Raw genomic sequence first — 17,289 nt, 5'->3', positions numbered from 1 at the left:
GATGAGGTACCCATAACCCAATACCCAATGGAGCAATGAGGAGCAAAGTGCCTTGCTCAAGGGCACTACACTGTTCTGGAGTCCTGAACTCATCATTCAAGTTTCAAGGCCCATGTTTACAGTACCTTAAATGATGATCCAAGTAGAGCTAAAAGAATAATTGCTGATGTTGTGGCATGAAGTATGTGAGATATTTTCTTTCACTTCATACGTCGAAAGGTGTGCCGGCCCATTACAGATTGAATTGTACTTTTGTAAATTCATCTTTCCCTTGGAAACAATTGTTTGGAACTTTGTCGTGGGTGAAAGTCAAGGACATCTCTGTTTTGAGGTTGTTGCTATGGTTTTGGTTGCTATGACAAAACGATGAAATAGTTGAGACATAGTTCTGTGTTAATTACCATGGCCCAAGGCGAGAACGTCAACCATTGAATTCACAATATTTTTTGAGGAGGGGTACGTCAATTGTTGATTCAATTGTGCTGACTTTGTTGGGTCAATTACTACATCGAGGTGATGGCATTTCTCATAGCCGCTATGAACTGACAGCCATTGAGCAAAATCCGGTGACAATGGAGCTATAAGTTCACTTACATTCAAGGCTTTTGATCAATGTACTTTTGATGAAAAGCGGCAAAAATACGTTTAGGGCAAATATTACACCAACGAGTGTGCCTAACAAAGTATGCACCCTGAGGTCTTTCTGTCGATGGAACAAAAGATATTCAGAACAAATACATCCCGATATGCAAACAGGCAAATATAATGTGTTGTCCTTCGTGTTCCGTGTTTGCTGTTCCCTGTTTTCTAACGGAGCGTTTTCTTTGTCTATGAATGGAAGGCCCTGAAAACCCGATTTCTATGGAGCAATTGTGTTTGCCATTTAATTGCTGTAAAAGTGTTGAATTCTTGAGCATGATTTATTGGATTCTGGGGTTTTAGTTTGATGATTAAGAGTAAATGTAACCTGTTCACCCCTAATTCACTGTGAACAGGTCCAAAATCACCATTGATAACAATGGGTGTGGACTAAACCATTGGGGTGAATGGGTTAAAACTGTACAAGCTGTTCACACAGGTTTTGGTCCAATCCTGTGATTCACTGTGACACATTGGAACTCATCTGCCAAATAGAAATGGATGGGTAATCCTATCACCCCTCTTTCAAAGTGTGGTGGTCCAATATTGTCATAGAAGACGATAAGATTAGATTAAACCATGCTAACAAAAGGGGTAAATGTTTACTCTGTGACTAAATGACATTTTTCAGCAGGTAATCATTTGGCTAAACCCAGTTGAGAGATGGTTGTTCTCATCGTAGTCAAACTGAAGAACTGAAGATGGAGAAGTTTACTTTCTTGAGTGTTTGAACACTGATTTCATTCCTTGGTAATTTGCACTACGTGTCATAGTTTAAGGGGAAAAAAATCAAAATTCAGAACAAATGTAATCTTTCTATGTTCACAATATCAACTCATTACAGGTAGTTTTTTTTACTCAACTCAACATATTTATTAAGTTGAGATGAAACAGTACACTCAATAGTGCTGTACATGGTTACAGGTTTGTTACTAAATATAGCTACACATGTGCAATATCGGACATTGCTGATTGATATGTGGACAAATTTTGTCAGTGTTACAGCATTTGGCTGTTTTTGGCAGCCTGTACTCTGAGTCATGAATATGTATTTTAGTATTCATTGTTACACTAACAGTCGCCTACTAAGATGTATTTTTGTCATTCTTGCGTGCATAATTTTCAAAAGTGTCATATAAAAAATGTGGACAAATATTTATTTTTGCATATTAATGAGAGAACAATGACGTCACCTGCAAACAGCACATATACTCTTTGTATATATGTATACTGTACTATAATATTTGCCCTGTTGTTGGGATCCCTTGATTGAATCACATTTTTAAAACAAATTTCAAAACACCACAATCTAAGGTAGTAGTAGTAGAAGTTGTAGAAATAGTTATTATTTTGTTCCTGAATTACCTAATGAAATATTACATTATTTTCTTTAAGTTTTGCAAAAAATGTATCAATTAAACGCAGAACACTCTAATTATATAAATTTTTCCCTGAATTATATTTTTGGCTGGATGCCAGGAACATGGATCAAAGCATTCCGATATGCAACATGTTATATACATTACTGAGTAACAGCCTGGACAAATATTGACATAAAACCATCAATATTACAGAAACTGTACATTGCTTTGAGTAAATTTGATATCAAGATGGGGATATTGATTGTTGAGTGCAATGCTATTAGATTAATTTTTTTTCCATTTTCTTGCAGCATTTCTTTTGGAATTTTATTTTATTTTTATGCAGTTTTTGAGACACACAAGTACTCTGTATTTTATTTCAGGTTATAGATGGAGCAATATTACTGGCAAATCATGTCGAAATTTGTTCAGAGTGACCCCCGAACAAGGTTGACATTCCATCCCTAAAAATTTGTACTGAAATGATGATATGGAAAAGCTCTCCATCTACAGATGTCACCTTTTCATAGATGTGCTCCTAAAAAAAATTTCTAATGATTGAGAGGAATCATATATCTGTCTATCCTTTTTCGATCAGTGACAGTGTGTAGCAACATTCAGTATGCAGCTTTCATTATTTCCACTAGTACCTGGTAAAAATTATGGAAAAATTTTCTTTGAAACTGAAGTTTCACTTTGATACACAAACTCACCACAATAATGAGACCATTATATCAAATCTGCAGACATCTTGTTGCCATGGTGACACAAATTAATGGAAAATGCATTTTACTGAGAATACAGAGCAGATAATTATTTTCATCGCCAGCTGAGCATTTCATGAAATATGTCTTAAGAATATGACCCTTCCACTGTTTCAGTACAAAGCCTTCACAATTAAATCTTTCATCCTTTACTAATCTGCCAACTACTGAACTGACAGCAGTCACTCATTAAAATTTGCAATAATCCTATTTTAGATTACATTGCAAAATCCCATTTCGGAGGTTTTCTTACCTTGTGAAATATTGTGGAAGTTGACCACACCATGCAAGATGTGAAGCAGACTTTACTTGAAAATGGAACAAATCTTTTTAATCTGTTGTTTTTTATTTCAAGCAAGAAGTCCTTTTGTGTTTTTAAAATTGTTGAAAATTCTGATTGAAATGCATTGACAGGGCACCCTGATTATATTGATGACAGATGACAATTTGCCATGAATAAATTGACAGTAGATCTAAATGACACATGACATAAATTTTATGTCATCATATTAAAATTTAAAATGCCTTTAACCCTTTGAGCGCCAAAGTCAATTTTTGCCAAAATTTTGATTAAAAACTGTGGCAAATGAAAAGTTGTGTTCATTTGGTCCAAAATTATCAGAAAAATTACAGAAAAGTTCATAAAAATTGGTAAAATGTTGCACTAAAATTTTGGTGGGAAAAAATACAGCTCTCAAACAGTTAATAATGAATTCATATTTTGACATTTTGAACAATTCACTGAATTCGCTGATGCAGTAAAGCAGTAAATGTTTTTTCTGTTCCTTGTTCAACTTTAATGAAATTATTTGTCTACATTTGATTATACACAATAATGTGTTTACATGTACTGTACATGTAGTTCCTGGTTTTTATTTCATTGAATTTAACCTCATCACCACCATGCTTTGGCCAAATATAACAGTTATCAATATCGCGAGGGAATTCAACAGGTTAACGTTGCTGAGAATAAAGTGCAATTAAGGTAGAATGCGCCTCTAGAACAGATAGTCAGACCCTAAAAACTTTTACAATTCTTTTCAGATATACCACTTGTGGGGGGTCATTGTAATTAAAGCTCTTGGTGTAAGAAAACTTCTCACTGGCTTAGTTTTTCAAAATTTTAAAATTTTATTTTTCTCCATAGAGTTAACACAGGGATGGCGGCCATTTTGAATTGTAAATATCGGTAAATCTTTGGTTATTTGTTTCTCTATAGTACCAAAATTTGCACAGTGACCCCTGGTTTTTATTCTTGATTTTGAGAGAGAATGCTTGAACAATTCCCTATGGAAATTTTGAGCAAAAGTTAAATCTTTCACTTCCGAGGCGTATACTACCTTACATGATCCTTTCACCAGCAGGAAATGGTTTTTCAATTCTTTGGCAGATCGTCTATGTAGCGACACGAACACGAAGTGTCTGTTAGCGGGTACCAAAAACTATGAAAAATAGTAAAGAATGAGCTACAAAATCACTATCAGTTTTAAGTTGAAGGTAGAATAAGTCTGTGCCTTTGTATAAAATACTATAAAAAATAGTAGAAAGTGAGCAACCAGCTGAAAGTTAGTCGAGGAGACCTTAACCGCATATCATTTGCATCTCATTGTCGGCTACATGGACTGTGCGCCAATTCTTTTGAAAAGAGTGGCTGGACCTATGTACAGCGATGGCAAATGGGGCATGGGGGTGGGGTAGGGGGTTTATCACCTCTAAAACACAGCAGTTAATTATTTGGTCTAATGTATGACACTACCTTTCTCCTTTCTCTGTCAGTGAGATCACCAGATTCTTAATGTTCAGATCCGTCCACATCAGTGAAGGGTTTAGAACATATTTCTTGAAATTACAGGTACACAAATGCCAAACATTTTATATCATGGGTGACGGCTAATGTCTGATGAATGCTAGAAAGACCGGCATTATCAACAGCTCAGACTGCAAGTTGAAACAACAACCACGCTTGCCACAGTGAAAAATTTGTCTGAATTTCTGTATCGAATGGCAGTAGGCAATGTCGCATGTGTGCAGCAATAGTTAGTGTTAAAACATACTGGTACAACCATAAACAGCACTACTGTTCTTGTGGTATGGTTTGACCTACTGTAATAGTACGCAATGAGAAATCAGGATTCGACTCTGGCAAATGTGCCCACACACAGACGATCTGGCACTGAATTGCAAGAGGTGATCTGCACACAAAGCACTGACTCACACAAGATCTACTGACCTCTCCAGTATTTGAACTTCTCTAACAAACTATTCCGTGAATTCATGTCCCGCCTCAGTCACTGCCAGCATGCAATTCAAACCAAAGTCATTTAGCAGCCAGAAGCAAATATTTTTGTACAGCCAAATTTCATGGCTTTTACCGTCTCTGCATGCTACATGCCTTGTAAGAAATGGAATGCGGATTAACAAGAAGCCTGAGAAATTTGTTACTTGGTAATCCGCTTTAAAAGGCAGCCATAGAATAGAAGTGACTGTAAAGAAAAGTTAAAAGGATGGAAGCTTAAGTTATTTTAACCCTGTAACCACAATGGTTTGGCCCAAACCTATAGTCATCCATGGTGGTTGTGGACCTGTTTACAGGGATTTAGGGGTGAACAGGCTGGGTTAAGAGTGCATGGGCACATGGACAAATTTGGTTGTCAAGGAAAGTGTACCTTTTGTAACACCTTTCATGTAGACAACGGTTCATGATTACACAATAAACTGTTTCCAATTTCAGACTAACCATCCTGAAAAAGATGGTGACATTTTAATCAGCTACAGGTCCTCATAGCGCTGTTCTATACCAACATTTGAACATCAATTATTTTGAAGACAAAATATTTCAAACACATTCTAAGCATATTTAGAAACATATTTCATAATATTAACTTTAATTTTGAGTTGGCTATTAGTAAAAGAATTATAAAGATAATTTTTTTATCAATAACAATGACACAATTTTGAAAGAAATAACTTTTCCAAATGGCTTACTTATGGTATGATCTGTTACTACAATTTGTTCTTTCATTATTAAGAATTTTGATGAAATTGTGAAAAAATTTAACAAAACATTTCTGACAATAGACTGATCACAAGCTATGATCTATCACTGGGTCTAATCCATGCACACAAAATATCATCAAGTTTTATTTGTAGTGAAAATACACAAAACAAACATACTGTACTTAACACCTGAAGCAAGTTTTTAAACTTTAGTTTGCAGTGAGTTTTGAAAGCCTTATGTCCCAAATTACTATTTTTAAACTTACAATTATGCTGTATAATGTGACAGGTGTACACTTTGTCTCTCAGAGAAATTTATCAAAATCTAGTCACATAAAATAATCTTGTACTTTTTAAAAGGTGAAAGATAAATAGGACCATGCATGTACCCACCACCCTCACAAAGTACCCACTCACTCACCCCCTACCCCCACCCCATCCACCGAGCCTCAACCCCCCCTCCCCAAGTATTGTCTGAGAACTAAATGGTATCAATATTGGAGGATTTTCATACTTGAAAAGTATTTCCTTTGAAGGCTACAAAATCAATTTGCCAGATTATACATAACCGCTATTAATTAAACTCCAAGGTCAGACTATGGATGTTAAGGTCAATGACCTTTCTGTAGACCAACAAACATTGACTTTTAAATCCAGGATGTACATTCGCTATGGCAACCACTTCGAAAATATTTTTAAAACCTTCCAAAAGGTCAGCTGTACTCTTAAAGGTAATTTGTTTTGAAGCTTTGTTTGAATTTAAAACTACGCTTTCCTGCCATCATAATAAAACTCTCCAAATTCCTTGATCACATTCAACCTTCTCACAAACTGGTCCTATGTACTAAAATACATTAATACCAAGAGGATTACAATAAAGCATTGAAATGGGGGTAGAAGTGTTTAATTTGGTAAATACAATTTGCTTGAGGCTTATATTCAGCTTCAAGTACAACATGCTTTTAAGTAAATGTAGACTTTTGGGTTAATGGGATATGGAAGGTCAATTTCTCTGTCCCTTGGCAGTTTTCTTTGTCAGATAATTCATATTGGCATGAAACAAGGCCCATTTTAACTACTGCTTCCAGTACAGCAATGGAATGGCCTGTCGGCGGCTGCCTGTACCATTTTGAGCTTTTGACTTTGCTCAATAGCAGTCATATAGGGTATCTTTGTATCCATTCACCGAGAAAGGCACCCTAGGACAAGCACTGATTAATACTAGGAGGAAGACTGACCAAGGTGTACCTAAAATAAAATCTGCTCATGTTGAAAAATTTGTCAAAAGTTATGGCTACCTGTCCCAAAGTTGTTGAGAATCTGAACTAGACAATGTGTGCACACATTGGTCGCTCTGATCGGCTCTCTGTGAAAGATCTCCTCATATTGACTATTAGATTTCGTAAAAACTTTTATCAGGTACTCAACGTACCTGATCCTGGTTTATTGATCCGATTGCTTTCAACAGTAGAAGTGGACTATGTCCGGAGAAACCCAGATATCCGCTTTGAAATGCAATTGTTCTCTGACAGGGGTGTGAATTTGATAAGAGGGGGCACGGGTTTGGAAATGTTTCCTTACTTAGAAACCGACAGATATCCAAAAAATCTGATACTGGTAGTTCATTTGTTTATTATGAGTTTGGGATTGTTCCAACAAACCCCTGACATTTTGTGGAGATTAGGGGACGCTTATAGACTCAAAGGACAGTCTGTACCGATAGCATCGGAGGTTGCTTTTGAAGTTTTGGTGAAAATAGGTCTCCACTATACTTCAACACACAAATATTGAAACCACCACTTCGCTATCATGGCTTTACCCCTTGAGCACCTGGCAAAAGTCAATTTTTGTTGCCTCTATAAAATACACCACAGTCAGTTTTTTTCAGATTTTTGCCAAAATTTGATAAAACACTGTAGCCAGAGAAATATGACATCCCGTTGGTCCAAAATTATCAAAAAAATGACAGGAAAATTCATAAATATCGGTAAAATGTTGCACTAAAATTTTGACTAAAAACATTACGGCACACATAGGGTTAAACTAGATTTCACATTGCCTAATTTTAAAGTCGATGGTATCATGATTTCTATCACTTTTTCCCAAAAATTTGCAAAATACAGTTGCACTAAACCTAACAATTTCTGGGCAATTCAGTAACTTTTAACATCATCTTTTTAAGGAGTTGGTACCTTACAAATAGATTTGAATAAGGTTTTTAATTATATTTTGTAGATCGATGTTTCAGCACGATAAATAACATGTCTCTATGTAGCAAGATGTGAAATGACTGCAGCAGTTTCATGTAAAGCTTTTTCTACCGTCTTTCTATAAACCTACCAACAAACAGCACCCTGTGTACGTACAACATATCCCACTGCAGACGACAACAAAATTCTGTTTTTCACTTAAGAGGACAGTGAAATTGATGAAACTGGAACACTATCAGATGAATGCAATATACAGATCCACTCCAGTACACACTGGTTTCAATGTACTACAGTGATTGTTGCTAGGCAACTCACTGATAAAACAAATGCTGTTGCCATGACGTAGTCCACCCTGCCTACCTGTACCCGACCTAAAGCACAAGCGAAGCAGTCATAAAATGTACCCTACTAGACTGAAAACAAATCACGGGAACACAAGTTCAAGTTGAAAAGAGTGAAAAATGAATATTTTCGCAACAGTCCCATCCCAGCAATTATGAATGACACTTTGATAGGCACACAAGTCTGAACGGCTATTCTGAGCAACGGCGCGACTCCAATCAATAAGCTCCCATACAGATCAAATAAAGTGTCACAGCCATGAAAAAGAATCAATATTCCCCGATTAAGCAACAACAATATGAGAGCGTAAATCAAGACAATGGTTGGCTGTCCACAGAAAAGACATTCCTTGGCTATTTTCTGACGCTGAGACAAGTTTACATCATATAAGTATGCAGGAACAGTCTGATAACATTGTTCTCAAGTTTGACGTCAGTGATAACTGTTACCTGTAAAGTGACGTACAGACACATCTCTCAAAGACAATGGCTTCGAGTTTGCTGACGGTCATTTTGAACTCTTTCTGACACAAGAATAAAAAAACTTTGTCAAAGATTTTTCTGACAATCAAAAATTTATTATTTTCCCAGACAAACATTTTGTATTTCAAATCTTGGTAATTCGTAGGTAATTTGTATCTCTAGTAATAAAATTTGAATGCTGACCCCCTAAATTGTTATTTTTGATATCCAAAAAGAAGGGTTGAAACTTTCTTTGAGGCAAGCTTAGGTTAAAAGTTTAACCCTTTCACCCCCAGTTCCCTGTATACAGGTCCAACTTTACCATAGAAAACAATGGATTTTGGGACAAACCATGGTGGTTAAAAGTTTTAGGTGTATACTACCTTGAGACCGTCCGTACAGCACTGGCATACATGAACATTCCAAACAAGTAAACAGCTGAATAAAATCAAGACACTGAACGACACAAATTATGATTATAATGAACTTATCGTGGCTTTTTAATTCATAACTTTATGCGCCCAATGCTGAGGGCAAAACATTTTGGAAAGCTTCACACTGTCATGACAAAAGATAACACTGTATTCATGGTGTTTTTTACAAATGTTATCTTTCTGCTGACTGAAAAAATATCAACTTGAAATTGGGAATATTCAATGCTGCAACAATTTTCATAAAATCTCAAGTAGAACTGCCGAGTCAGTGTTATTTCTTGAGCTACAAGAATAAATTGATACAGTCAAGTTGACAAAATAAAATTCATTCTCTTTTGGGTTATTGGCCGTCATGCACAAATGGCAGCTATAATTGAGTTCCACTGTAACATGGCTACATCGCTGATCCTATCCTCACAGGGTGAAATTTAACGCTGTATCAATGGATCAAAGGTCATGTCAAGAGCTGGATGTCTTTTCAATTTTTGTCATTCTGTGATTTCTCTGTTTGCTTCAGAATCATCAATTTTTTCAATGATTTCAAACTTAACTTAGGATTGCTAAAAAATAGTGTTTATTTTATCATTAACGGAAAGGCTATACATAGAATTACCAAGTATCCATTTTTTTCTGTAATTGGATTACAATTTGAAACGCAATATTGCCATTTCTAGATGCCTGTTGCAGCCTCATAAAGACGTCTGTCTTGTTGTAATTCACCTTGCATAATGTCAAGAATTGCATATTTGCATTAAGATTATTTAAGAATTAGCCATAAAGGACAAGACTGACTAAATTCGAAAAAGAAAAATCAAAAGCGAGATAATGAATTTTGTCAAGCAGAACACCGTATCCTGACTTGATTATCACAATGTCGATGGTGACACAGAATTATTTTGATTTTATCAACTTGCACAGCTTGCACACATAAGATGGCTATGAAAGCTCAATTACCGGTAGTTTAATTTCTGATGTCGTTTCCATTTTTTGTTGACGCAAAAATCACGCTGAAATACCAGGTGAATTCAGCTTATCAATACAGTCTGTATGTGCACGTTGGATGTAATTATCGTGAACTGGATTTTAGTTCAAATCAAAAGTGATTTGTCAGACAACACCACTGCATACTGTACACAGAACAATGTATTTGCAAAATTTTCTCAAACCTGGTAGCATTTTACATTTTAGCCAAGTCTGTCGATTTGCTAATTTTGCCCCTAATTCAAAGTTTTCCTCAATATTTACTTTGCTTGGATGTCTCTTCAGCTAACTTAAAAACCTGCTGATTGAAATGAATACAGGAACACGCTATAAAGAGCATGCACCTTATTCAACGTGTTTTACAATACTTTTGGGGAGAAGAAGGAACCAGACTTTTCTGGAACAAAAATAACATCTATACTCAGGGATTTACAAATCAGTGCAAATGGAACCAAGAAAATCCTGGTTATAATAATGACGCAGTCACACTGTTATCATGCTGATAGACAAACATGGAAGACTATTTTCATATCAAAAAGCCTACACAACTTTCCATTGTTATGTAAAATGTGTATCTGATAGAAATCAGACTTGAAGGAGTACATGCTTAGATAAGATATGCTTCAAGGTTTTTGGGGGCTGTCTTCAGACATCTCACATGACTGTCTATCATAAGGCCGAGAAAAAAAAATGTGCTGTTCCGATAACCTGACCTACCCTAGTTTTTACCTACCAACCCTAAACTTTTTAGAGCTATGTAACATAGCAGTAAAAAACCCATATAATCACGCGTTCATTACCTGGCATTTGATTTTGCTTCAACGAGGATGTCTTTTATGTTTTTATTTCTTTTATATGTATGATACCTTTTTCTGGAAATGTTGTGGCTAATGTTTGATTGCCCTGAACTCCTGAAAAATGCATACTTAAAAATAAAAATATTTTGGAAAAAAATATCCCTGTCGACCTACCTACCCTATTTTTTGAAAACCATGTTATCCGAACAGCACAATTTATTTTTTTTCTTTATATTGCTGTCTCACTGGATGTTACATCAATACAATATACATCACGTACATTGTCCTATAAATCTCACTGCTTATATGACATAACTTGTATATCTTCTTTATGCTACAGGTAAGTTTGACCCCTTCCGAGAATCCAACCCATGTTTTTCCAGACTTTGTTGTTGACAAACAAATGAAATGGAATATTACTCACCGATAATTGGTCTCCAGCTGGGTTTTGGATGACTTCCATATTTCATCTTTCGGAATCGTTCAAACGAGGCACATACGTATGATTGTCCATCCTGTAGGTCTTCCACGTCGGTAATTGTCCTACCTGTAGTGGGCGTGTAAATTCGTCGAACACCGTACGGAAGAGAGATTGATTTTGTCAAATCGCCTAGCAAATCATTGAAAGTCAGATAGCGATGCGGTGTGATTCGTATCTTCTTCCCTGGATAGTAGCGATCCCCATTTCGATAAAATGTGATTTTGCGGGGTCGTCGCAGTTCGAGGAATTGGTCTTCTGTGATATCGGCATGCTGCTGGGAGACCGCCGCATTCACGTTGTATTGTCGCGTATTCCACGAAGCCATAGTCGCCATGGGTGCCAAACAGGGACCGTTTCACAGTAGATTCCTTGAATGATGAGATGTATGGAAAAGGACACGGAAGAACTTCCAGGCCTTCAGGAATGAGTTGTAGTGTGTTTGTCCTTCAAACTTAACTCAACATACCTTATCTTTTATCGCATTTTCATTTCCATGCTTCCATGGGCCATAGGACTGTAATATACATCTGGTGATTTGCAAGATTCAAGACACCTGTTTTATCGAAAATGAAAAATATCCAATCAGGAGAAATCCAGATACAGCCTTTGAAAAAAGTATCACTCACAAAACGTGTTGTATCCCATACACGTTATTACTATGATTAACATTATTATTTTACTTGTGTGAGCAAAATTGAATAGCAATATAAAAACAAATGTTATAGTTTGAAACATGACTTGCGCATATGACCTTGAATCTCCATATGTAATTTTTAATTGCAAAAAGTATTTTTGTTCTTTTTGTAGGCTAAATTTTAACAAAAGTAATAGCTTTGCACACTTTACTGTCTGGAAAGGATGCAATATTTTCTGTCTCATCTTCACTTGCCTTTCATACAACAAGCAGATGGCATCATGTCCCTGGGCTAGCATCAGGGATATAGAAAAATACTCCGCAGCCAGCAAAAACAACTGGTTGTCAGCTAAAATTTGCAAACTGTGAACTGAAAATTATTAGTTTAGAATAAAAATCGGAATATTTTGCCAAAACTTACTGTGTGCTCACACACTACAGCCTACACTATTATTTTTGCAACCTGTAGGCAAAATTTTCTATCCCTGTAACATTACTTGTGCAGTAGTCGCATTGACACGAATTCTAGTCTGCGTAATAGAATCATGCATGGACTTGGTCACTCAATCAATTCTAAAGTACCTTTTCGGAGGAGAATTGAGGGATTGGAGAGGGGTAGAAAGACAGACCTAACAAACAGACAGATATGCGAACTTGACCTCTCTGCCTTCCTCCAAATCCTTTGAAATCATTACTTACTTACAAAAATAAATCAACCGAACTGTAGCTGTCTGATTGTAAAAAGGTTGTTCATCGTTCCCTCCCATTTACCAAAACAGTGTATGTGCTCTCTCCAGACCATGGAGCTTGGTACACACTATAAAGATTAAGGAAGCCATGGATATTCCCCGCCCTATATTTGCAAACACAGGTCCTCTCGGGTTTCCCAACACGAGTCGTTGCTCGCTCATAAGCGTCTCCACTGTCAAATTACACCCAGACAGCGTGAAAAACGAGATAATTCGATTGTTCAGATTTGAACACGTAGACGACTGTACAAGGTACACAAACTATACAAAACCACCAAAGCGTTCCGCGCTATCGACGTAACGCTGGTATACGAGGGAATATTAACTTACTCAGATTGTGTGCACTTGTGTCTATTATACACATGCGTGCTCGTTCAAATTCCACATATGCGAAGTATAACTTATATATTCCAGTATTTTGTAAATACTAAACGGACTCACTGCTCTGGTAAGTGCCCATATGTTGGGTGTAGAATCAGTCAAGCCACAACTGTGATACATCACTCTGCCAAAACACCGTGAACTACACACATTTCGACAACCTTCACCATGCCAGCTTTCCACGGCTCTCGTCATATTAAAACGACTGTCCGTCGTTTGTGCACTTGTTGGACGTATCGGTATGTCCCGGAGTTCTCATTAAAACAGGCAAAAATGACATTTATGCGCTAGTTTACTAGAAATCAGCCCGGAAACGAGTGTCAAAAATTGTTCCGCTGCGCACACTGCAGTGGAACCATACACCACAGTGTATACAAGTTCTGTTGCAATGTTGGCCATTTTGCCCACAGCGGTCAGAACTCTACACCCCGTATTAAAGTATTAACTCTCGTATTACCGAGCCTATGTTCTTTACCGATAATCCTTACCTTCAGATCGTCGCTACAACGTCCATAAATTTCCAATAGAGTTCAGTATAATACCGCAGACATCGTTTTAATTCGGTGAACTTTTTGCGACGGACGTAAAACTTCAATGGAGGCCCCGAATCGATTAATTAATTAGGCATGCAGGTGACGTGACGACATCCATTGTAATGCAAATTGGCGTCGCCGCTTGTTGCGATGCAACAGAGAATAAATAATACAAGCTTCACGCCAGCTGAATGAGGTTGGTGGGCTTTCCACAAAAGCCGGCTGCAAACAAACTCTGTTTTTCTATGTTGCATCGGCTGGTGTGTAAATTGTCTTTTCAGAAACAGCAGCTGTGTGAGATGTTAAGAAAACAGATGTCAGAATTCGCCGTTGCCAACCGGAAAATTGTATTTTTCTGCCCCAAAAGTGATAGCGGTATTCCCACATATTACTGTTCACAGTTAACCGGACCTAATTTTTGTCGTATATATTCCCCATGATGTTCCTCAGACTGTAAGAGGCGATTTCTCTAATACCAGCATTGTTCTCTCCCGACGTACAGCTAATTAGGTGTCATTAAATATGAAATAAAACTTTATGCCAAGCTTCAACGTTTCAAGTTCAATTTTAAGAGCCGCAAATTGGTGTCTTCCATACAACTAGTAACATGTTCAGGTACTAGGTGACAGCTCGTTCATCAGCAAACTTTGAGTCGCTGCACCCATTTCCAGTAACGACCATAAAATGAAAGTAGACAAAAGTAACTGAAGATCTGTGATCCAAAAGACGGCCAAAGTCTGGTATGTTATATATGGCTGTCGTTAACTTTTTAGTGTTCATTCAGTCATTCGAACGTTACAATTTTGCTTTGTTCGGGAGTCTCACTGACAATGAGGCCGAGGGTAGGCTTACTTTCAGGTCGGTCACGTACGCGGAGAAAATGCATCTGCCGTAGAATTGCTGAGTTTCCGCGACGGATTGGACTTCGACCCTTATTGTGTTGTCATGAAAAAAGCTTATTTTTGTGCAGAGAGCACTGTTTTGAAAAATTTAATTAATTTTTATAAGGCCATATTTTTTTCAATTCCTTTATTCATTTACGTGGATATGCAGAAAAGCGGCTACCGTACAGTTGATAACAGAACAAAAAAATATATATGTTAAACCTAACAATGAACAAATGCCTAAATAAACTACGAAGCGATCTAATTAAGGACTAAGACATCTCTTGTTATGATAGAGAAAAGTGATAACTCATTTTGTAACAGCAAATTTCACTGAGTCAACGCATGGCTGGCCATGTGTATTATGGAAAACCTGGCAGAAGACCCAGTGCCATGCGTCAACGAGTCGATGGCAGAGCGCCACCAACGTTTGATTTTCCTGAAGGTTTCGGTATATGTATGTGGTATGATTTGTGTAGTCACACGTGTTCAAATGAACCATCCATACTTGACAGATTAACATCATCTTCGCTATCCAAAATAATGGTTGGCGGGAGACATTACATTTTGATACCTGCTTACGAAAAATTTCACTTTTTTCTTCTAAAAAAGAAACTGCACTACTTTTCTCCACACATGAAAATGTACTGCTTGTGCCAATACGAGGTAGAGGGTGGGAGTGGGGGTTGCGATTATCGCCCCTGAATTGTGTACAGGTGTACCAGCTAAAACATATAAACATTACAATTTTCCGTGAAATGGGCAGTTGACGGGTCAAAATTCTTCATTTTTGGCAAAATGATGTCATATTTTTTATTTTCCGCAAAGTCATAGGTCAATAAAAAAGTGTTGTACAGTTAAACACAGGATTCAAAAGTCTAAATTTCATAAACATATCATTTACCAAACGTCTACAGGATAGAAGGCGGAAGGGGGCCAAAACTAGATCACTTCTATGAATCCTTACTATACCAGTGCCCCCTCCCCCCACCTGGAAGTTTTTATAACCTCCTATGACCAAAGAAATAAGTCGGAGGGAACAATTGTCTCAGACATATGTTATTTTAATATCATTATTATAAAATATGAAATATTAGAATTATCAATAACATTGTTTTGGAATTTCATCAGGGTTGAGGTCCCTTTCTGCTCTAATACTTGAAAAATCATCATATGGGTACAGATCACACTTGACATTGAAGTCTTCGAGGAATCCTACATACTTATTAGTGCCTTTTTAAACCTTAAGATAAACTTGCTCAAAATCTGCGGGCATACAGATATCAAAACAGAGTAAATTGAAGGACTAAACTTCAGAAGAATGTCATATTTTCGGCAGGCTTTTGTGTAGATCATGGGGTGAACGTGAAGACAGTAACCATTGCTGAGAAAACGCCAAGTGACTGGGGCCAGTCTAACACTAAGACAGATATCTGTCAGAAAGAGAATCTAAATGCCATAAGGTCTAAACATGCACATGTTGTTGTACATGACAGGATGGTTTATGTATAACCATGAACTATTCAATGTTTCTAAAATGTCTGCCTTCGTCTTTCTTCCCCTTAATAAGTTGTGCAAATATTTCAAATTATGACAAAAAACTTTGTTTCAATGACCCTTACAAACCTTTTAACTGTGAGACTGTCAGCAAAAGCAAACACTCACAAATTTAGCCTTCAAATGCTTAACTGGCATACACCTTGTGGAAAGAATGAATAATTATATGCGTTTCGAAGATTAGCATATAATTACTATCTATTCGTTACATAAGAGAATTCCTTTGATTGACGCTTGTGTCACCAGGTGTTGAATGCGTATATATTGGTGTAAAGGTCTTTTTTCTTCAGTCTCGGTCGAAACTCCACGATGTCCACACAAGTATTTTTTATGTGTATATTCTCTAAATCTTGTAAATGCAGTTTTATAGATCCTGTTAGTGTTGCCTTTAGACAATGCGTTGTAAGGGGGGAATTGTGTAAATAAAAGTGGTGAGTCTTTAGAGGGTACACAGTACGCTCGTGGGGTGTGACGACCACCGCATACCGCATATTATCGCTTTTGTGTATCATTTAATTATCAATTCTCGAAGTTCAGTATAGATATGTACATGTACAGGGGTAGAGGCGCTCAGTGACGAAAACAAAAACACCTCTATAAACCTGACGTTGGGGGCGCTCATCAAAGTTATGCCAGCAGATGTTCAATAGTGCAGAGGCGCTGCAGGCTCACAATCTACCTAAGGTATCTCATATAAAAAGGGAGGTAATGGATTATCTTTGAAAGAGATGCACACTAATAAGAACGTGGGGAAAACAAGAGTAGTAGCAAAGTATTTTGTCTCCTTTTATCATTTACAGGATCCATCAAGGACTTTTTCAGCAATTTTCGAGGACTTTTGAGGGCCAAAATACCATTTTCCAGAAATTATCGTTTTACATATCATTTTTCATTATCATTACTACCCATCTTGTAATTTTTGAACATTATGGATTGTTTGTCAATTTACAAGAACTTTTCAGGACCAAATTTCCTTGCAAGGACATTCTATAAGCACACTGATGCTGACTTCATAAAATTCATTTGCAAATTGTATCGATTTTTTACAACCATTCATGTTTGCTGAAGACTCAAAAAACGCTCT

General features: G+C 36.9%; 1 protein-coding gene across 1 annotated transcript in view; it reads right to left on the bottom strand.

Annotated features, from left to right (window-relative positions):
* LOC139124199 (serine/threonine-protein kinase DCLK1-like) overlaps nucleotides 1–13,843 on the bottom strand; it is a 45,577-nt gene extending 31,734 nt beyond the window's left edge. The window contains 2 exon segments of the mRNA XM_070690339.1: nucleotides 11,411–12,020; nucleotides 13,720–13,843. Coding sequence (XP_070546440.1) covers nucleotides 11,411–11,801 — 391 coding nt within the window. The 5' untranslated portion in view covers nucleotides 11,802–12,020; nucleotides 13,720–13,843.
* Nucleotides 13,844–17,289: the final 3,446 nt, after the last annotated feature.

This window comes from Ptychodera flava (genome assembly GCF_041260155.1).
Source record: "Ptychodera flava strain L36383 chromosome 23 unlocalized genomic scaffold, AS_Pfla_20210202 Scaffold_23__1_contigs__length_28996876_pilon, whole genome shotgun sequence".
Classification (NCBI taxonomy): domain Eukaryota; kingdom Metazoa; phylum Hemichordata; class Enteropneusta; family Ptychoderidae; genus Ptychodera; species Ptychodera flava.
Note: the sequence above shows the minus strand (reverse complement) of the source record. Positions and strands in the feature narration are given on the sequence as shown.